We start from the raw sequence: 22,885 nt of genomic DNA, 5'->3' as shown, positions 1-22,885 counted from the left end.
CAACCCTGTCTGTCTTTCTTGACATACTGCCAATAAGGGGCTTGTGGTGCAAGCTGCTACGGCTTTGCCGTACTGGATCCAGATGTTGCTACCTTGCTTCCACCAGGTAGAGGATCCAGTTGGTTGGATTTGTGTGGCCAAAATATCTTTTCTTCAGCTAGTTCGACCTTATGGTCATTAACACGTCTTGTGCCTTGGGCAGAGCTTCTTACGCTTTATGGGACTCTTTTGCCCATCTGCTTCGCTCTCTTCCTGAAGGGGTCAGGCCTGACCTCCTTCACTTTATGCAAGATGGCCGTGATATGGCAAGGTTTTCCATTGTCTGCTATGGACACCACTGGTTCTGTTGGTAGAGCCATGGCTAGGTCTGTTGCTCTTCAGAGACACGCTTGGTTGCGGGAGTCGAATTTCCTTGACACTGTTCGAGAGACTTTAACAGATATAACTTTTGATGGTGTCCGTTTATTTGACAGCCATGCAGATTCTGCGCTACAACTCCTCTTGGCTGGTCTCTTGTAAGGTGGTGCCTTCCTTTTGGGAAGATCTTTCATGTTAATATCTATGCATGTATCAGCGTTGTTGGTCTCTCTATTGATAGAGCTATTTTGAAGTGTCTTTTGCTTTTCTTTTGTATAGTCACGGTCGTGGATCTTTAGGTTAGGCTCCGGGCTTAATTCATGCCTCTATTATTGTTGCACTTTGTAGTGTTGTAGTATTAAGCACTGCTTCTCCCTTATTGCGGAATGTTTGTGTCCGTATTTACTTATTTTGCTCTCCGGATTGTCTTTCTGGCGGCATAGCCATTTTTGGTTCTCCTTGTTACTCTATGAATACGTTCATGTATTCTTTTATTTTACTCTGATGAGGATTGCCTTCCCTGCCCTTGCATCTGACAGGTGCCTCCGTGTTAGATTAGGAAGCTCACCTGGAGGATCTCGAGATCAGAGGCCTTTGGTCTCCGGAAGAACAGGTTGTTTACATCAAATTTTTGGAACTGCAGGCAAATCAGCTGGCGCTCAAGGCCTTCGTCTCCTCCATCCAAGGTTGGTTCGTCCAGATATTGATGGACAACACAATGGTGATGTGCTTTGTGTGCAAGTGTTAAGACTGTGGTCTTGGGCACACCACCAAAGGATATTGTTAACCACCGATCCACTAGCATGGTCTCTGAATGTTAAAGCTGACAGTCTGAACAACCGTTCTCTTGCTGATCAGGTGTGGCAACTTCTGCTGAAGGTAGTCGAGGACATCTTCACCCAGTGGGGCACTCCTCAAGTGAACCTGTTTGCCTCATCGGGCAATGTTCAATGCCGTAATCAACAAAGAGAGAGTGAGGGTATTCTAATGGGTTCCTACTCCTTAGTCCCCTAGAATTCAATTAAGCAAAACAAAAGAAAGGAGTATCCCCAGGACCAAAAGTCCTAGTGATCTAGCGTGGAGAAAGAGAAATGTGGAAAGAAAGGATTCTTTCTTTCTTAAGAAACCCCTCACTCACCGACCTGGTCGGTGACATGCTTCCTCATCGGGGTCCACTCGAGTGACCGAGTGCCACTCAGGTGTGCTTTGACGCCTGCAACTGCAACTGCAGCGGAGCTGGATTTTTCTTGCGGGTGTGTGATTAAGTTGTGAAGTTTAAAAAGTGTACTACGTGTACTCCCTATAGACTTTATTCTGGAGTCAGTATGACACTAATAAAAACAAGTGGGATTTTTCTATCGGTGTAATTTGACCAGGGAGTATCAAATTGTGCGTGAAAATATGGTCAACATGTTTCAACCGTGTGAGACTTTAAGGTTTTCTTCAGGACCAAGAGGGGTGAGCCGGGAGGTCTGAACTTGCTACGGTGCACCCGTCCCTGACCCACCTGTGTGCTAGACTGTGCGGTAAGAATAGGTTTCCAGCGGGCATACACCTTATGACAACACGCTCAAAGGCGGCCCCCCCATGGCATCCATGGTACTCTACTAACAGTAATTATTAATTTCCCTTACACAGAAGGCTGTAAGCAAGCTAAACCGTAAGTACACGGTCTAGCACACAGGTGGGTCAGGGACGGGTGCACTGTAGCGAGTGCAGACCTCCCGGCTCACCCCTCTTGGTCCTGAAGAAAACCTTAAAGTCATACACGGTTGAAACATGTTGACCATATTTTCACGCACAATTTGATACTCCCTGGTCAAATTACACCAATAGAAGTATCCCACTTGTTTTTATTAGTGTCATACTGACTCCAGAATAAAGTCTATAGGGAGTACACGTAGTACCATTTTTAAACTTCAGAACTTCTTCACACACCCGCAAGAAAATTCCAGCTCCGCTGCAGTTGCAGGCGTCGAAGCACACCTGAGTGGCACTCGGTCACTCGGGTGGACCCGGATGATGAAGCGTGTCACCGACCAGGTCGGTGAGTTAGGGGTTTCTTAAGAAAGAAAGAATTCTTTCTTTCCACATTTTTTTTTCTCTGCGCTATATCACTAGGACTTTTGGTCCTGGGGATACTCCGATCTTTTGTATTGCTCAATGTTCAATGCCACCAATTCTGTGCCCTCCAGTATAAATTAAGGGAAGTGTTTGGGGGCACATTTGAGTTAAAATTGAATTTTCTGCTGTACTACGTATTTACTTCCTTACCCTTGATTCCCTGGTTCATTAAGAAGATGCACCAAAACAGAGCCCAGTTTTTCTCATCATCCCAAATTAGTCATTGGGGATTGTGCGATTGGTACTGTTGAGGGTTATTTTGCTGCACTGTTTAATTTTCTCTGTCTGCCAGACCAGTCATCCCTGTTCAAATCCCCCATTCTGATGTGTTTCCTGAGTGTTTAACAAATCGTTATCCTCCAACCCTCTTTTGTTGTTCCCCAGTGGGTCCTTAATTTAGTTTTAACTTTTCTGATGAGAACTTTCTGCATAGTTCCAGAACTGGATGATCAGCTCTTCATAGGATACTGTTGTGCCGGGAAGGGCAAGCCGTTACAGAAAAGGCCTCTCTCAGGGTAGATCATCCTCTGCATTAAGAACTGCTAGGGCTGTCTAAAAAAGAGCTTCCAGAAGGAATCCAGGCCCTAAGCCACCACTTCTGCCCTTGCAAGGGGAGCTGTGACGGCAGTCACATAAGCTTCTCTGCACACAATCGCCAAGCTTTACTGCCTGGATTCTGAGGTGAGTAGAGATGGCCGTTTTGCCAGATCCTTTCTGCAGGATTTCCTTGTATAACCATTCATCAGCCTTCCTCCCAGGTGGGTATGGCTATGGAATCTTTTTACCAGGTGTAGGAACATGCAGGTAGAAGTAGCAATCAGAAGAAAACGTTGTTTACCTGCAGCAACTATCCCTCAGGTGGATACTCTGCCTGCAGAGTCCTCATGAACACACCTTCCTCCACGTTTGATGGATAGTTTATAGGGAAAGTTAATAAGTATATATTATGACGCAGCACTACCCTGTCAATGTCAGTTTCCTCTTCCCTCGAATGTGAGAAAATAATATACGGAAAGTGACCTTGTTGCGCCAGGGTGGGTGCTATACGGCTTTGGTAATGTCCTTAGATGCTATTTCCTGTGTCAACATGAAGCCAGCACCCTTACCGGAGATATGAATTTGAAGTTTCTGGATCCAGTCTGATTCCTGGGATTATTCTACAGGTGAGGAATCTGCAGCTAGATAGATTATATACCAGAAGGTTTGGACACTTCTGCAATTTTCAGATTTCAAGGAGGCTTATAGTTTTTACTGTGCATTTAGCTTCAAACAGCCTTCTGTCTGACCTCAATAGTTAATGACATCTGTATGCCTGGTAGGAGGATATAAAGCAGCAGTCCATGCCTGCTCTTTACCTTAATTTGTGTAGTACCCAACCTCAGGGAAACGACTCTGTGATTTGGAGTAAAAAGAAAACAAAGTGTGACCTCTCCAACCTCCTATCTAATAACCCACCATGGAGAAGTATTCTGACACTCAAAACTGGACTTCCGGTTGTTACTGTGAAATGAACAAAGTCTGAAGACGGTGGTCCCTCAAGCACCCTGATGTGATTGGAATGGCAGGGGCCCCTATGTAGTTCAGAGGGCCACTGTTGACTCAACAGGTCTCAGCAGCAGTCCTAAGATGTGATGTGAAACAGGGTAGCATCTCTCACTTAGCTCCTAATGATGTTAACAAACCTCAGTTCCCTGTATCCTGCAAACGTCAGGATGCCATTAAGTTTTTCCGGTATTGGCGGTACTCATGGGGAAATTTAAAATTGCAGCTGCAGTTACGTCTGCACGCTTCCTGCGGAAGCTCCCGTCTTTGGGCGCCATCTTCTGATTCTTTTTTCTTGTTTTGTGTTCTTGTTTGCGAATCCTTTGGCAATGTTCAGTATTTCTTTTCAAGTAAGAGATTTATCCGCTTTGTCCTTCAAGGTGTCTGTTTCTGCATTGTCCTTGTATTACCACCTGCTTCTCCAGCCTCATCTTTCTGGCGGAGGTGGGTGGGTTCGCTAGTGAATCCAGAAAGATCTTCAAGCTGCAAAACTACACCGACAGGTAAGAAACTATTCGTTTTGCAGCGTGAATCTTTCTGGATTCACGATGCTGTGCATAGACTTTGTAGCGGTTTGTTATGTTTGTGGCGGCTGGGTGGAAGATGAGCGTTGGTTGTTGAAAATATGTTGAAGCACTTTCTGTCCTACTTGTGCTTCCTTGTTCATTTCTATATCCACACAGTAGTGCTTAGTGAACGTGTGCACTGAAGCCCATGTTGCTACCAGGCATATGTCTTGAATGGGTGTGTTAGCCAGGAAGGCTATCGTTGCCCCTTTTTTCCTGGTAGAGTGGGCCCGTGGCCCCTCTGCTAGTTCTTGGTCTGCCTGTCTGTGGCAGAATTGTATAGTTTGTGTGATCCATCGTGCGAAGGTTCCCTTTGTTACTGGTCTACCCATGAAACTGCTTGGTAAGGACACAAAGAACTGTTTTGTCTTCCTGTGTTCCTTAGTCTTTCTATGTAGTGCATTATTGCCCTTCTAGCGTCCAGAGTGTGCAGTGCCCTCTCTGCGCTTGTGGTCGGTTTCTGAAAGAAGCTTGGTATTTGTACTATCTGGTTGATGTGGAACCTTGACACCACCTTTGGCATAAAGTGTGGGTCAGTTCTCATTACCACCCTATCATTGTGTATTTTGATGTAGGGTTCTTGTAGCGTTAGCACCTTTAGTTCGCTCACCCTGCGCAGAGAGGTGATTGCCACCAAGAAGGCTGTTTTCATTGTTAGCATTTGTAGGGGGGCCTTATGAATAGGTTCAAAGGGCGCTTTCATGAGCTCTGTTAGGACTAAATTGACGTTCCATGCCGGTGGTGGCATCCTCTTTGGTGGTGCGATCCTCTTTGCCCCTTCCAGGAATCTTTTTACAATCTGTTAAGTAAAGAAGCTCTTCCCTGTTTCTCCTCTTGTGTAGGCTACTATCGCAGCTAGGTGTACTCTTAGCGAGGATGAACTTAGTTTTGCCATCAGTAGGTGCGTGAGATATCTTAGCACCGTTGATTCCCTTGTCATCTTTTTGTGTAGCTTTTTCTTGCTGCACCATTGTGTAAACCTCTTCCATTTTGCCACATTGCACCTTTGTGTGCTAGGTCTCCTTGCCTCTCGTAGTACCCGCAGGGTGCTTTCAGGTAACTTCAGGTGTGCAAACTCTATATCTTCAGGAGCTAGGCTGAGGCTCTCTGGCTATGGGTGTAGTACTTCTCCTATTTGCATGGAGATTAAGTATTTCCTTGTCCCGAACTTGTGGGGTGCACCCTGTGCCATTTCCATTATCTGTGAGTACCAGGTCTGCCTGGACCACTGGGGTGTCACCAGGATCAGAGTCATGTTGCTGGTTCTGCACTTGTTGAGTACTCTATGTATCAAAGGTATCGGGGGGGGAAAAAGTGTAAGCAAATGTTTTCGACCAGCTAATCCATAGGGCATTCCCCAGGGACCCTTCCCCTGGTGCCTGGATGCGAAGTTTCGGCATTTTGCATTCTGGTGTGTTGCAAATAGGTCTATTGTCGGTGTTCCCCACCTTCTGAATAGCCTTTGCGCTTCCTGTGTATTGAGCTCCCACTCGTGGGAGGACGATGTCTGTCTGCTGAGCCAGTCTGCTTCCACATTGTCCTTCCCTGGTAGGTGTATGGCTAGCAGGTCTGTTTTTAGTGGGATGGCCCATCTCCATATCTCCTTTGCTAGGTTCGATAGCAGGGCTGATTGTGTTCCTCCCTGCTTGTTGATGTAGAACATCGTTGTCCTGTTGTCTGTCTGGATCAACACTCTCTGGTTGTACAGTTTTGTCTGGAAGGCCTTCAGGGCGAGGAACACTGTCTTTAGTTCCAGGTAGTTGATGTGTTTGACCGCATCCGCTGGAGTCCACAGACCCCTCGCCCTGAGCTTGCACATGTGAGCTCCCCATCCCTTCTGGGATGCGTCTGTGGTGATGGTCACCGTTGGGGTCGGTGGTGTTAAAGGCTTCCCTTCCGTTATGTTCTCCTTGTTCCACCACATCTCCTCCTGCACTGTGTGCGTTACAACCACTATATCTTCCCAACTTCCTGTAGCTTGTGACCATTTTTCTTGCAGCCATTCCTGGAATGGTCTCATGTGGAGCCGTACCTTGGGACCAGATGTATGCAGAAGGCCATCATTCCCATGATCTTGCTCGCTGTCCTCACTGTCAGAGCTCGCCCCTTCTGGTAGAGGCGCGTCTCCTTCAGCAGGGCCATTGTTCTCTTGTCGCTGGGGAACACCCTGCTCTGTATTGTGTCGATCTGTGCTCCTAGGAAGATTTTTACTTGCTCTGGTTCCATTGAGGATTTCCCCCAGTGAATGGAGAATCCCAGGTCCACCAGTGTACTTGTCACGCGCTGTGCATGTTCTTTGCATGTCCTGTGTGCCTTTATTAGCCAGTGGTCCAGGTAAGGGTATATATGTATCCCTTCCCTCCTTGGGTGCGCTGCCACTGCTTCGAGGCACTTTGTGAAGATCCTTGGTGCGGATTTTAGTCCGAATGCTAGGGCTGTGAACTGGTAGTGATCTTTGTTGATGGTAAATCTCAATAGATGCTTGTGCTGCCTGTTCATTGGGATGTGCAGGTAGGCATCTTTGAGGTCTATGGTGGCCATGAAGTTTCCGTCTCCTATCTGAGGAATGACCTCTTGTAGGGACGTCATCTTGAATTTTTGTGTCTTTATGTACTTGTTTAGGAACCTTAGGTCCAGGATGGGTCTCAGTGATTCGTCCACCTTTGGTACCAGGAAGTAGGTTGAGTACACTCCCTTGTTCCTTTCTCTGTATGGTACTGGTTCGATGGCCTCCTTTTGGAGGAGTTCCTTCGCTTCCTTTTGAAGTAGCTCTAGCTCTTTTCCTGACAGCGCCCTTCTTTTTTGTTTCCTGTTTCGCTGTGTTTTTTCCAGTTCTATGCAGTATCCGAACTGTATGATGTTGAGTATCCATTTGTCTGTGGTTAACTTTTTCCACTCACGGAAGAAATGACTTAGCCTGCCTCCTACTGGTGTTACATATTCGTTGATGTTCTGGCTGTGTAACCCTGTGTTGGTCTTGTTGTGCCCCACCCTGGGAGGAGTTTTGTGGGTGGGCACGTATTGCGTGACGGAGTCACTTAGAGGTGGGTTGTTGGCCCCCTCTTTTATTTTGTCCACGTCCGTTCGCCCTCCCGCGAAAGGACTGGCCCCTTTCCTGGTAGTGCCAGGTTTGTTTTTGATGTCCTTGTTGTGTTTGGCTGTCTACCTTGTGGGACTGGTGGAAAGTCTGGTGTGACGTTCCTGGCTGGTTTCCCCCTCTTCCATTCGGTCTCCGCGACGGAGTACCCCTTTTCGTCCCCCTGAATTGTAAGGCCCCCATGGACCTTGCAGTTTCGTTTTCTTTTTTGAGCTGGGTGAGTTTTTCATCCACCGGCGCCCCAAACAGTGTCTCCCCATTGAAGGGGGTGTTTAGAATGTTGTGCTGCACCTCTGGTTTGAAACCTGAGATCCTGAGCCAGGCCTGCCTTCTCTCCGTGACTCCCAACATCATCAGCCTACTGGACGTGTCGGCTCCGTCCAGGGCTGTTTTGAGGCAAGAATTTGCCACATTTTTCCCTTCTTCCACAAGGTGTGAAGCTCTTTGTTGGTACTCGTCTGGGAGGTGCTTGAGCAGCTGTCCGATCTCGTCCAGAATTTGGTACTGGCGCCTGTTCAGCAGGGCGTTAGAGTTTGCCATGCACCAGTGCATGGCTGCATTTCTTTCTATCTTCGTCCCCATTAGGTCCATCCTCCTGCTTTCCTTGTCTGGTGGTGGCCCTGAAGTTGTTGGCACATTTGCCCTTTTCCTGGTGGTCGCCACAATAATGGAGTCTGCTGTGACTGATCTTCGGATGTAGGGAGGGAGTGTTTATACTTCTTCTCCGTCCTCTGCGTCACTGACATGCATGTTGCTGGTTCCTTGAACGCCTCTTTCCCCTGGGCCATGACGCTCTCAAGCATGGGGAGGTACTGCCTCCTAGTTTGTGTGGGGAGCAGAGTCTCCAAGAGGAAGTCTGCTTTCGGTTTTTCCTCATCTAGCTTGACCCCAAAAGCTGTTGCCGCGTTCTTGATGACCATATTGTAGGCCCCAATGTCATCTGGCAGCGAAGGCCTCGAAGGGTACGTGTCCACGGCCTCTTCAGGGCTTTTGTGTCGAGGCCTGCCACTCCAGGTCCTGTGTCCCTGAGGATGTTGAGCCGAGGATCGTCCACTGATCGTCGTCGCCCTCCTCCTCGTAGTAGAAGGCTTCTTCCTCTGGATGGTCCTGGGTCTCGGGACTTTTCGGCGGCTCTTCGGCCTCGAAGTCCTCCTCCTCTTCTACTTCGACGATCACCGTCTTTGGCTTCGACGGTACGCGAACCTCTTTAACTTTTTGTCGAACTCCTTCTTTCTTTGTAGGATGTTATCCATTTCGGCCGTCTTTTCTTTCTCTCCATTTCACAGGCCTGTTCGGCGTCGAGTTATTCGGCTGATCTCTTCGACGTATATGTCGACGTCGAAATGGGCTTCGGGTCCTTAATCGACGCCGAAGCGACCTTCAGGTCCTTTTCTTTCGAAGTCGAACGTTCCTTTTCGGGGACGTGCTTCGACGACCTAGGCTTTTCGCCGGTCTTCGCCACCTGGGAGTCCTTTCCGCTGGGCTGTTTGTACCTGGATGCAGCTGCGGCCATCGAGATTTTCGGCGCCAGTGCTCCCTTCGAGGACTTAGACTCTGGTTTTCGAGAGTCTGACTCAGACTTCCGAGGGTCTGTCGGGGGCTTAGGGGTCGTCGACTCTCCTACCTCTTTAGAAGTCTTCTTATCGGACTCTACGACCGTGTAGTCGTCGTCTTCTCCGGCGACGTTGTCCTCCCCATCACTCGAGAACCCCAGGTCTCGAAGGGACGGTGGTTGTCCCTTGCCTTGCATGTTGTAATTGCCTCTTCTTTGTCGCTCTCTAACCCGGAGAGTCTTCGGTATGAAGGCGGAGCAGGCGTTGCTGTCCTTGCTCTCGTGGTTGACCGGTAGGCAGAGGTTACAAACCGGGTGCTGGTCCTTCTGTGCGTATTTGTGGTGGCAGTTGCGGCAGAATTTAAAGGGTGTCTTGTCCATTTCTTACGCTCAGGGGGCCCCCTGTGTGTGCATTCTCCATTGGACGTCGAAGTTCTCCTTCGTCGTCCCGGCTCGATGGTGTTGTTCCTCGTCGTCTTCCCAGTCTTTACCGTGCAAAAATCGACTTTTCTGCGTCTCCTTTCCTCCAAAACTCTGGAGCCCCAGGGAACGATCCAGACCCAGCAGCGGAAAAAAGAATCTGAAGATGTCGCCCAAAGGTGGGAGCTTCCGCAGGAAGTGTGCCGACGTCACAGGAAGTACACCAAAAGGTGGGACGTCGACGCCCACCTGGGCGACGAAAAAAAAAAAGAAAGAAAAGACTACGATTCCGGACCCAACCACTAGACCGCGGAATAATGCACAGCATAGTGAATCCAGAAAGATCTTCAAGCTGCAAAACTACACCAACTGGTAAGAAACTATTTTTTATGGCCCAACGAAGCCCATCCTAGTTTCGATTCTCCTCCTCATGCCTTCAAGTTTCACACCATTGCAGGAAGTTGTTGATTGAGAAGAGATTTCCAAGGCGGTGAGCCAAGACCTGCACTACAAAAAACAGCAGGGGTGGAATAATATTTCTACTATCCTTAGCAACAGATCACAGATTGCCTACTTGGATAATGCACAAAATGAACTGCAGGCTTATTTTGGCTTCCGAACCTGCAACAACCACCCCTCCAGAAAGTCATTTGCAGTGTGCAGGTTACCCTGGTCACTGCTTCATGCTGGCTCTCTCCGGATTATATACCCCTCACCATCTACCCTCTCCAACCATGTCCTGCAAGTTGTAAATGGTGTGGTAGGATTGGCTTCATCAGTTATAGTTCTCAATCAAGCTTCATGTGAAAATGGGCACTCCACTGCCAGGATTGGACCTCTCTCGAGTGGAGGATTTCCCTTCCACCACCATTGAATCCAAAGTTCCACTGTCTATATAGTGTTGTCTCATTTGTTGAGGACAGATGTTCTATTTCAACCTCCATCAATGCTACACCCATTCAGCTGGTCATCAAAGAACGTTTGGAGGAAGTGTCATGTTTGCAACCAAAGAGCCCACCCCAACTTCGCTACATGGCTGGGTTACTATTATCCTGCCTTTCATCAATAAAAAGAGAATCAGGTACTGCTCAACACCGCATTTTACCATGGTTCTTTACTTTCAGAATTTGAAAATGATGAATGTGGCCATAGTGCTACCCCTACCAGTGGTATCCCCTCAGCTCCAGGAATTCCACTGCTGCCTCTTCAACTAGACAACTTCCAGAGTCTAGACCGATCAGATTTGACATAGGAATATTTCAATTTGGATTGTCAGCTTATAGCCAGACTTCTCGCTCACACCATCCTGGATGATTAAATGCCTTATTGCAATTCCAGATGCTATAAATTGTTCTCCATCAAGTTACAATTTCTATACTATAGCACCATGGTGGGCGGTTGCTTAAATTACTGGGATTGCCTGTATCCCGCATAGGGGTTACTAACCTCTGCGCTTTGTCAAAGACCACAAGACCCTTGCAGCTTTGCATGGCAGAGTACTGGAGCCATCTTCTATACAGCCTCTCCTCTTACTTCGAAATGGTAAGCTGACAACTTTGTTGATCAGGTTTTCCCCGTCTCTGTACTTCATGACTGTGGGCATCATAAATTGGCATCTTTTATGTGCACATATTTGCTCATCGGTGCATCATATTCAAGTCAAGTCAAAATAACTTTATTTGATTCTTGAGAATCATAAAAGTTTGCATATATACATTAACTAGTTCTTAAGAGACCTATACAAAAAAGACTGTAAGAACGGTCGCAAAATACATGATTAAACTTTAAAATTTAGGACTCAACACATGTATCATCCTCCAGCATCGTTCTAACTCCCCCTGCATGAAAGCCATATTTGATAAAAAATTATTAATCATACCATAGTTCAACACATAAATATTACATAAATAATACTATAAAATAATTTAAAAACTTAATTTCATATTACAGTTCATAAAATTTCCTAAATGATAAGGCAGTTCGACTGAAATTAAGCATAGCAATACAAATAGCAGCAGTGGATAAATATCGTAAAAAATTAAATCCCTTCTGATAGGAGTAGGGTCTTATATCACGCAAGACAGGTTTAATAAAACGTGCCCTTGGATCTTTGTAAAGATTGCAGAACAACACAAAGTGCATCATGCTTTGTTGGGCTAAATGATTGCATGGACAGGGAGTTAGTCTATCACACCAACTCACCTGTTTAGGGAAAGCCACAAGAAAGTGCAATGTGCGGAGTCGAAATCTGGTCATGAGGAAACGTGAATAAACTTGAATGGTGATAAACAAATGAAATTGCCAATGGTTTGGGCGCCCATCTACACAATTTAGTGTTTCACAAACCCGGTTAGACATACTTAATTTGGCATAATAAGCATTTTTTATCATCAGTTTCATATTAGGTTGTATACTGTCGGGATTATTATAGTAGTGCCCTAGCCCAATCTTATAAAAATGTTCTTTAACATATCAGAGCTAGGGGATAGCAAGAGCCTTTTCAAGGGACATACAGAATCTGAGAACACTCCTTGAAAATGATAAGCCCTCTGATGTCCACACTTTTCCCCAAAGGATCAAGGGAGCAATATTTAATCTATCTCTTACAAAATCCAACCCCACTTCCGAGTGGCTAAAAGCATTGGAAGAACTAACAGGGATCATTAATAATTTTTTTAACCCCCTGGCTGCGGCCGGAATTCTGCGCCTGTGCGGCACATTCCGATTGCGGGCGTGGTCATGACGGCTCCCGGCCGTCATCAGCACACGCCCACCGTAACTGATGACGACCGGGAGCCGTCATCAGCACCGAAGGGGTTAAAATTTATTTTCTAGAGTTTGTAACTGATTGCCTTTGTGATGTCCCCATACGCCTGCCCCGAAAGTAGCTACTGATAAACATTTGGATTTGTATAGAGTTATCATTTCCGCTCCTGGCTTGTGTCCTAACTTACAAGCAAAGCGGAACCGCCCCTCCACTGTTCTGCTAGTGTTTTGGACTCTGGCCACAATCAGTTGGTCCAAGTTTAATTTGTTATTAAAAACATTCCCTAGGTAAGTGAAATTGGGCACCTTGTTTATAATCTTTTCCTTCACCACAAATGTCCTTGTTTTCGTTTGTTTGGGACCGCACACCGTAATAAAAGATTTACTAAATTTTACTTTCAGGTCCAATACCAGCATAAAGTCAGTAAGGGCATTCAAAGCTTTTTGTAGGCTATTGGCTGTCAAAGCCATCAAGACAGTATCATCTGCGTAGGACAGCAGGGGTACCGATTTACCTCCTATGCTAGGAAAGTCTAGTTGTTGCTCCAAAAGAAAAGCCTCCAGCCCACTTGTATATAAAAGGAATAAAAAAGGGGCCTAAATACACCCTTGGCGAACCCCTTTCGTGGACACAATTGACCTAGTCTTCTCTCCCCCAGGGCCATAACGGATAGAAACAGTAGTAGAAGTATGCAACCTCCGCAACAGAGTTATAAGGGGCTCCTCGTAACCCATTTTTTCCATTCGATTCCTGAACTTCCCCCTGTTTACTGTATCAAATGCGCTGGATAAGTCCATGAAGGCAAGGTGGATTGACCCCCTCCTCGCCTTCATGTACTTACCCATGATCAGGGACAGGTTGAGACACTGTTCATTTGTTCCCATACCCCTTCTGAAGCCATATTGTGTATTAGATATGAGGCCGGAGGCATTAGCCCAGATTTCCAGGCCTGCAAGGATTACCCTCCCAGAACTTTACATGTGGCATCAACTAAGGAAATGGGCCTGTAGCATGCAGGATCGTTTCTATTACCTTTTTTGTAGATCAGCACCACTACAGCCTCTTTCCATGAGGAAGGAATGCGACCCACTATTACAGCTTTAAAAACATTAACCAACAACGGAGCCCTTAATTTGTGATTGTTTTTAAATAAATCCAGGGGCACCCCGTCCGGGCATGGTGCTTTCGAGGAAATACCCTTTGTTAGAGCATCTTCAACCTCACTAACAGTCAGGGAGGAACTACGGTGGTATGCTGTATCTAAGTTAATTACTAATCCATCCTTTTGTTCATGTGGTGTGACACAATGTGGATAAAAAAGAATTGTGAAATGAAGTTCCCAGGCTTCCCCTAGTATAGTTAATTCCATGCTCTTAACCTCATTTGAGAAAAGGGGGCGATTGATAATCACCCTTGCCCTCCTGTGCCGTTACATATACAGAAATAGTGAAGGGATTGTGGTCGCTAGCTGGGTATGGTTCAACCGCAAACCTCACAATGAGGCAGGCAGATTTTCTAGATATTAGCAGAAAATCAATTGTGCTAGTTTTACCTCCACCCTGGTAGGTTGGATATTGTATAGATGGGCTACTAACCAAGGTATCGGCTAGACATAAATCATTAACCACAATGATAGAATTTAATGCTACACCCTGCACAGTGTGTTTAAAGTGTGGCAAGGGCTGGTTCTCTGTATCAGTGACCCCGCAAACATCAGTTAAGTTATAACCACATATTGTGCAATTGAAGTTGCCCGCCCAAATTATACGTAAAGTATGACATTTACCTGCAACCTTATCAATTTCCTGTTTGAGGGTATTATTAACCTCACAGTTATTTGGATCAAAAATATTGTAATACCAGTGTACCAAAAGTATTGTAGCATCAATCAAATTTGAAATCGGAATGAGCTGATACCAGGGGGAGACGTTTATATTCTCTGACGTTAGAGACCCATATTTGACAAAAATCTATGTTACCAATCCCCCCTTTGCTCTCCCTGCTTTCGAAGGTGTTGCTTGGACATTGAAAGAACAGGGGAAACATCATTAACAACGAAGGCAGTACTACGCGTAACGTTTACAACGAGGCACTTACCACGTAAACGTCTTTCCAACGCGTATGCCTTCAACGATCGTATTTACCACGAAAAAAAAAACCGAAGGATTAAAAAGGGGGGTTGGGGGGGGTCTCCCCCCCCATAAAAAAACGATCCCGCCGTGCCGAAAAAAACAGTGTCATAAGAGAGGAAGCGGAATAAACTTCCGTTTCCTCTTTATGACGTAAGAACGACGTGGCAAAGAAGATGAGGGGAAAACGAATTCCGTGGTAACGCATGCGTGGAAAAGGCATGCGTTGCAACGGAATTTGTGGTAACAACATATAACCAAAGAACAGTATCCATCTATGTCAATATCGTTCATACTCCAAGTTTCTTGGACACAAATTATATCAAATGTCTTCATATATTGAAACCATATCTCGTCAGATAGTTTTGAGGAGATACCCGCGATATTCCAAGAGATAAGTCTCAGGGGGCATGAATTAACGTCATACTCCACTTTGGCTCCCCCAATAATATTAGTAAATACTGGCATTGGTAAAGGGTGTAAGCTATCAGCAGGGTCATATTCTTTTTTTTCCCACAAAAACATGCTGGAGTAAAAGGCATTCTATCTTGTTCAACCCTTCCTATTCAGAACCAAAGTGGTATTTGTGGACACCAACACTGCACCCAGTTTTATATTAGGATGCAAACGAAACCCATTCTCCACATGTCTTCTGTAGTGGGCTGTCTCTAAGGATCTTGTTGTCCTCCTTCCCAAATTTCAGAGGTACTGAAGCAAATGGGACTACACATAAGCTGATACCTCTGCTGTCTGCACTTCCGCAATCAAACAAGTGGAAACATTCCACCATGCCACGTGATATTCTTCAGACACATATGCATGAGGCAGATTACGAGATTGCTATGGAGGCCTACCTTACACACATTCTGCAGTCACCTCTACAGTGTTGATGCTTTATCCAAGAGATTATGGCCAGTTTAGTTTGGAGGTCTTAAACTTTTTGCCTAGATTTTTGGGGCACCCTATTCTGTTTTATCCCAGTTTTAATGTTTGTGTGTTCTAGAATTACCCACTGGTTGAAAATAATTGAGTCACAGTATGTTAGAGTAGGTATAAGCTATCTTCATGGTGGATCTGTTGCGCATGTTCCACAGGTCATTTTAAATTTCCAACATCCTCCCATCTAGACCTCTGACATCAGTCAGAACCATTATAAGGATGAAATGCATGTTAATGAGGTAACTAGTGATGGTCTGCATCGTCACCCCTCCGAAGTTTTTCACTATAACGTTCATTCACTCATGTTCAGTCTTTATTTCTCAGGTGTATGCCCAAACCTTTTGTGTTCTGTAGAAGTACACCAAATTGAGTTCAATTCCATTCCCCATTTATGACCGCAGAGGTGTCAAGTCTGATATGAGTCTCCGCTTTGACACGTCCGCATCAAAGCCTTCTTCAGGACATATTCATTTTGGAGATGTTCATAGTTTTAAGCAGTCCTCGCAACATGTTTGGTGAGGAATGTAAACATCTTACTCTTCTAAACCTGGCAGTAACAGCACAATTATCAATCATTGTGTATTATAGCGTCTAGACCCGAGGTCTTCAAACTGTGGGGCGCGCCCCCCTGGGGGGGCGTGGATGTGTTCCCAGGGGGGCGCGAATAGGCCTGCAATTACATGTAAATGAAGATAGTATGGAAGCGGGGAAAGGTGTGTTTCCAGGCTGTCTTCACTTACATGAAGCAGTTACAGTGCATAAAAAAATGTGAGGACGGTGTGGTGTTCACACAGATTGATCAGGATTAGTTTTCAAAGTTGGCACATGTTGGTCAACCTTTCCTTTCATATTTTCCTGACCTGTGTCGTGTTTGTCAGCGGTGTGACTCAAGTCAAGCACAGTAGCGTCTGCAAAGCTGTAAGTGAGGAATTGAAGTAATGCATGCAATTATGAAAGGTCAATTTGGCAAAAAGTGTGTAAACGGGCTATTAATTTTGGTGAATGTGCTGCAATTAACAGAAAATCAATTAATGTGTTTTCAGTGTGATATATATATATATATTGTACTGTGATCATTCAGCATTATGTCCGTGGTATGAATTGTTTGTTATGCCAGCTGAATGCTTAAAATGTTACATTTTTCTAAACTGTTTTAGAACTCAGAGTTCTGATTTTGGAAACATGTTGTGCGCCATATACTAAGTCCTGGCACTGATTAGTGATACTACCATACAGTACTGTTTTTTTTTAAACCAAATATGACAGATTTTCAAAATTATGGTGCAATATATATTTAATTGCTTTCCGCGCATGCATATAATGTTCTGTGCCTTGAATAGAGCGCTCTGTGGCATACTGATAAATAAACGTATTAAATAAATATATCGTACATGTGTAGAAAGGGAGAACAATGACTCGGATTCTTGTGATAGAGGATGAAACCATGAAGGCAGTATTATGTGCATGCATTGCCTGTTGGTTATTATTTTGACAAGCATGTGCGTTCTGGTAATGACATAAGAATGTTCTACTGTAGTTTTAAACCAAGAATAGGTAATCGCTCTGGCCCTTCTCAAATGCACTGGTGGAAGCCTGGAATGGTATTATCAAAGCAAAATAACCTCCCATATGTTGATTGTGTTGATCTATGTAGTGTGGCCCAACAAGTCTTTCTGATTACAAAAATGATGCATGTACTACTTTTTTCCAAACATGAAGGCTAGCCAGGTGTTTCTGGCTAGCTCACAGTGCGCCATCTGGACCTCTACACCTCATAGGGTACCTAATGGCGTCTTCAACCTCAGAACATGACAACCCTAATTCCCCCAAGGAAATTGTGGACACACATCTACCCTTTCGTTGTTAACCCCTTCGACGCTCATGACGAGCTGGGCTCGTCATGAGGTAGCCTCCTCGCACGCTCATGACGAGCCCAGCTCGTCATGAATAATGGGTTTTTTAAAACATGAGCACAGGAGGGGAATTTCGCTAGCGCTCATGTGGTTAATTAGAGAATGTCCATAGAGAGACATAACTCATGTAACTTGTAACTATGCTCTGAAACAATGTTCGTTCTCATGTAAAGCGCTCTGATACCTTCGGGTCTAGCCAGCGCTATATAAAACTTTTCAAATAAAATAAAAAAATACAGTCGTTCATAGATGTCTGTTTCAATGGTGGCGAGTTATTGTTGTTTTCTGTTCTAAGAAGAGGTCTGTTTCCTGTAAAATAGAGGCAAAGATGGCGCATTACAAAGTTTTCATCTTACTTGAGGAGCGCCTCATTAATTAGGACATGCTTAGTATATGCCTGGAAAGCGTTAGTTGGTTTGGAGCAGCATTGTTAAATTGACTGCATGAGGCACTGTAAGGTAAACATCGAAAGCACTTGAATTACATGATGGAAGATTGCTTTTCTCACAGGTTCTAGGACCAGTATCTAAAAATCTGATTGCACCCATATGAGAGTGATTTCTCCTCCTTTGTGCCTGCCCATTGATACGATCTTTAAACTGCGCTAAGGAATTGTTAATTTCTCTTTTAAGGTTTGGATTGTTCTCCTCTGTATTCCAGTGGAGGAAGTGTGTGTTTTTTCTTTGAATTTTACTTGCACTTTACTGTTGAAAGTTATGTATTCTGGTTCTGTTTCATTGTGTTTTCAGGTGTTTGTGTGTATGAAAGGGACCTATATATGTAGCAGGGTAACCAGAAAGAAACCAGCCTTGTTTCAAGATTGAAATGATGGTCATTCATGGTGGGTTAGGAGTAAAAGAAGAGGAGATAGCCTGCTTCTCAGCACTCCACCATCATTAGTGCAGCAGGTAGAGTGCATTGGGCCCCACAGCACGGCAATTATAGGCGGTAGTGTTTTTGGTCTACTCTGTTCCTGTTTGATGCTGTTGCTTTCTTATAAGCTCACAACCAGTGTGGATTATGAACTACAGACGAGCACCCCAAAAATGATCTCATGATCGCCGCCATCTATGATCATCCCTCCTCCTCCTCCTCCTACTATCCAAATCTTTGCAATATAGTTTTGGAGGGGGGCCTCACTTCAAAAGATTTTGCTTAGGGGGGCTCAGAGCAAAAAAGTTTGAAGACCTCTGGTCTAGACTATTGTGTTCTTTCCGTTAATATCTTCATTTCCGTTGAAACATTATTTATTTACTGACCCACATACATTAAATATTGCCAATAGGAATGCTTCATGTCCCAGGGCACAATTCAATTGATTGCAGTTAATCATTTCAATTCAAAATATCAGCCTCTATCTATTTTTCATATAACTTATTGAAACCAATAACCAACTTGATTTATATTTTTTTTCCTTACTGTAGAACTATGTTACGAAGATTCTCAAATACTTTTGTGAACAGGCTTTGGATTTACTGCACCTAAGAGTGCAGTTACAGACCTTTTCCTAAAGTGCCTACTAAGTTACTTTTCGAAGTGGAATGTTGTCGTGAAGCAATTCATGTTAATGCGGATACTTACTTATAGAGGTTTCTAAGGCAGTTAACTAGGCGAAGAAAGGGATTCCATCCCTTCTTACTTATCTCTGTTAGATATGGCAAAAGCTGCAGAAAATCAACAACTAAGAAATCTATGCGACTGTAACTGATATTCATTTGCATTGGGTGGTAATTAGTTGAGGATGGGGGTAGAGGAACAAGTACGTAGACGCTGTACTTCATATCAGTTACAATCGCATAGATTTCTTAGTTGTTTAAGGAGTTGGGTTAGATAAGGAAATGCTTGTTATATATCATTGCTACATGAGAACCATTTGTTTGACTGACGCATACTTTTTAATACATTGTAGAAATCCTGACGAAGTTCACTAATGACCGAAATGCATTGGGTGAATGTAAAATGTGACGGAGGATTCGAGATTCATAACACGCCTGTGATTAGGCCCAGATGGGCAATTCCTGTGCAAGTACAAAGCATGAAACAATGGAACCCCGCACCTTTGACGTGATGGACAAGTTTTGTTAACAACTTTAAATAAACAAGATTTAACTTTTTGAAATACTTACTGAGTACGTGGATAATTTTGATCACAAATGTGCATAAGGCGGTGCAACTCTTTTGTAACTTGCAAACTGCAGGTTACACTTTTTTGATGTATTTACACAAGTGCAACTGGGACAGGGCACATTCAGAGTGAATGCATGCCGAATTTGAGGAATATAAAGCAATAATATGGATTGAATATAATCATAAGGGTGTGCTTCAGGTTAACTTCAAATGACCACATCTGTGTTCCCCATCTTTCTGAGTTGGGGACCAGACCTGTGGGTTTTTAATGGAATTGAGCAGATATCCACAAACTAGACACTAGAGAACGTTTGTAATGGGTATGCTTCCATATGGGATGTCTGCAGCATTTGGTTCAGGGGTAAGCGGGCACCCATCTCCAGACATTTCTAAAACATAGACACCTAGTGTATTCTAGGGTTAGGTGGCCCTGCGTGCATGATTACCCAGAATGCAACCCGAAAACTACTGGCAAATGGGAAAAACCTCACCGTTCCTAAGTGCCTGCTGAAAAACAGTACGCCATATGTGTGAGCGAGCATGCTATATAGGAAAGGAAAACGGGAAAAGTGTAACTGTGGAGCCATTATTGACCATGTACTTCACATGGTTTCTCTTTTTGTATGTTCCTGTCCATGGCAACAGGCCCACCTATACATGTGAGCTAGGTTTTATTGGTAGAAACAGAGGTGGTGGGACATTTGCCGTTCATCACAAACTCCTCATTATAGAAATGTGAGGACATTGGGTTTTTTGTGTTTGTTTTTTAGTAAAGTTTGGTGTTTGCGAGGCATTCTGGGCAATTCAAAATGATAACTTCTACTCCCGGGATTCCCTGGCGTATAGCTTTTAGAAATGTATAGGGTTGTTGTTTTAACCGAGGTGGATGTTGTCCACAAAATCAACATAATTTCCTTTGCTTTCCACTGTTGTATCCTTAGACTATTCCTGTCCCAGATTATACGCCCACCCACACAAAGTGGGGTACTCTTTTTAATCGGGAGAAATGTGAGAACACATGATGATATAACATTTGGTAATACTTACTGATTTGACCTATGTTTTCGGCTTCTTGTTGTAAGTCAGTGTTAGCAAAACACTTTTTTTAGAAACCTTTTTTCAGATCTACATTGCTTTATAGATATTACAAACTTAAGAAAGGTTCGTTTATCCTACCCCTAAACTTGGAATCTTGGTTATAGTTTTAATTGTCAAGTGATATAGTGTCAGTACACAGTAAAGAAACCTTTATAAACAGTTTGATTGTTAGCTACGGGTATCTTGATCTGTTGCTCAAGTTTCAAACACTGTTCATTTGTGCAGCATAATTCTGTGTCTCAGCTATGAAAAACACCATGTATGGATTTTCTTAGAGTAAAATAACATTTAAACGTGTCTGGATACTGGGGGGCCGGGGGGGGGGATGTTACAGGTAAAGAGTTATATCCTGTGCCCGCTTCACCTACCCAGAGAGCATCTAAATTCTGTTTGCAAAGCATTTCAATTATGGATTATTTTTATTTTGTTCCCCTTTCATGTAGACGTCGGAGATCTTATGCGTCCAGCAGAAGTGACCGCAGTTACTCGTTCAGCGACAGCAGCACCGATGGCTGAGAACACGTCACCGTGGATATTAATTGTATTGCTTTTCGATTTACACGCCTACACTGATGGCAAGTTACTGCCAGGAGAGTAGTCCCTAGTCAATGTGACAGGAAGATAAACTATTAGTTTATTGGTAGCAGACAGGGGCCAGCTTACTAAAAAGACCCAGATTCGATTGTTTACAATCAGATGCTCCTTAAGAAAATTATGAAAACTGATTTTTATTTTTCACTTTCGAAGCCAAAAAAAGTTAGTAATTTAATTATATTGTTTTATAGCTTTCCCGGAACAGAGCTTCCTTTATATATTTATTCACGTATATATATTGTAATTAAATGTCAGTTGCACAGCAGAGATTTTGCTGGATGTTTATTAGCAGAATATTTCGTTATTTGTGCCTTGAAAGAAAAGCTGTTCCTGGAAACCCCCTCAGTAACTCATTCTCGAATACACAGTTGATTTACTCGCTGGTAAACTGTGACTAGATCCGATAACTGCTCCACCCATCAGTTTTGAACATAAGGTAACTTCATACCTTTGTTTCATTGGAACACAGTAATGCACATCCTTCAATAGAAAAAGGCTCAGCCTTGGGCAAAAGGAACTCGCTCAGCGGTTGTTTCAAAGAAACACCATTAAACGGTCCGTGGTTCACTGAAGTACAGTGTTGATGAGGTGTACCTGTACAGTATTTCACATTAATGCCTCGACAAGCTGTGACCTTTTTATGGCAACAGATCAAGTGCAGTGAAAAGTCGTGCTACATCATCCCTGTATACTATACTGACAAATATTTCAACTACAATTCAAACTGCTTACAACGGTTGACTTGTATCTATGTTTCATAATGGTTAGATGTTTTCTATTTTAAACACCTTTTTCAGGTGTTGTGTATAAATTCTAAATATATTGTATAAACATGGTTTCTGTGACTTTGATATTTCAACGCAATTTACTCACACTTGGGTTGGAAGGCTTGGAAAATACAGATGTTGTAAATATGTAGGATAGCAATAAACGGTGAATTTTCTGACAGGAAAAAATGAAGTTTCTACTAAGTTTAACGATTTTTATGTGGATTTCCTATATTCGGTGGAGACGTGGAGTGGAGGGAGTTTGTACTAATGTAAATCACATTTATTAAAGGGATAGACTTGTCATTTAATTTCAGGGTGGTTTCTGCTAAATTCACCACTGTTAAAAATGTCCTTTGATGATTCTGCAAGCGAATGTAATCCTGGCCTGCTCCTGATGGTTTGTTTATGTAATTGTGCAACACCTTTTTAATTTTTATCTAGGATCAGCTTCAGTTGTGAAATTGAAATAGTTCCTAGCTACTGACAGCTGTACATATCTGCACGCATTGATTTGTATACCTTATGGTGGTAAGGAATTGTTCCACTGATTTGTAAAGGGAACTTTTGCAGCTTAACAATCTTTGTCTGAATTGTACACATCTCTTGAACTGTTCACAGTTTTATTTTACCCTTGCGTTAAATATGACTAAATATGTTTACAATAAAAATCAATTTAACGGTGAGCTAATGCTTGGTTTCTGCGTTTTTATCAATATTTTTGTATTATTGATTTTTCAGCTTAAGTTTGGATTTTATAAACGTATGGAAGAGCAGGCTTTTTATGATGAGCTTAATTCATATTATTGCCAAAATCGAACCTGTTGCTGAGACAGCCACAACTTTTCATTGCGTATAATTATAATTTGCTTTCACAAATTTACAATATAATT

The 22,885-nt window shown here is 43.7% G+C and overlaps 1 protein-coding gene across 1 annotated transcript in view; it reads left to right on the top strand.

Moving 5' to 3' along the window:
- Positions 1-22,678, top strand: part of NKTR (natural killer cell triggering receptor) — a 511,856-nt gene extending 489,178 nt beyond the window's left edge. Inside the window, 1 exon segment of the mRNA XM_078665314.1 lies at positions 21,075-22,678. Within this exon segment, the coding sequence (XP_078521440.1) occupies positions 21,075-21,147 (73 nt within the window). The 3' untranslated portion in view covers positions 21,148-22,678.
- The last annotated feature ends 207 nt before the right edge of the window (positions 22,679-22,885 follow it).

Source organism: Lissotriton helveticus, chromosome 10 (genome assembly GCF_964261635.1).
Source record: "Lissotriton helveticus chromosome 10, aLisHel1.1, whole genome shotgun sequence".
In the NCBI taxonomy this organism is placed as follows: Eukaryota; Metazoa; Chordata; class Amphibia; order Caudata; family Salamandridae; genus Lissotriton; species Lissotriton helveticus.
Note: the sequence above shows the minus strand (reverse complement) of the source record. Positions and strands in the feature narration are given on the sequence as shown.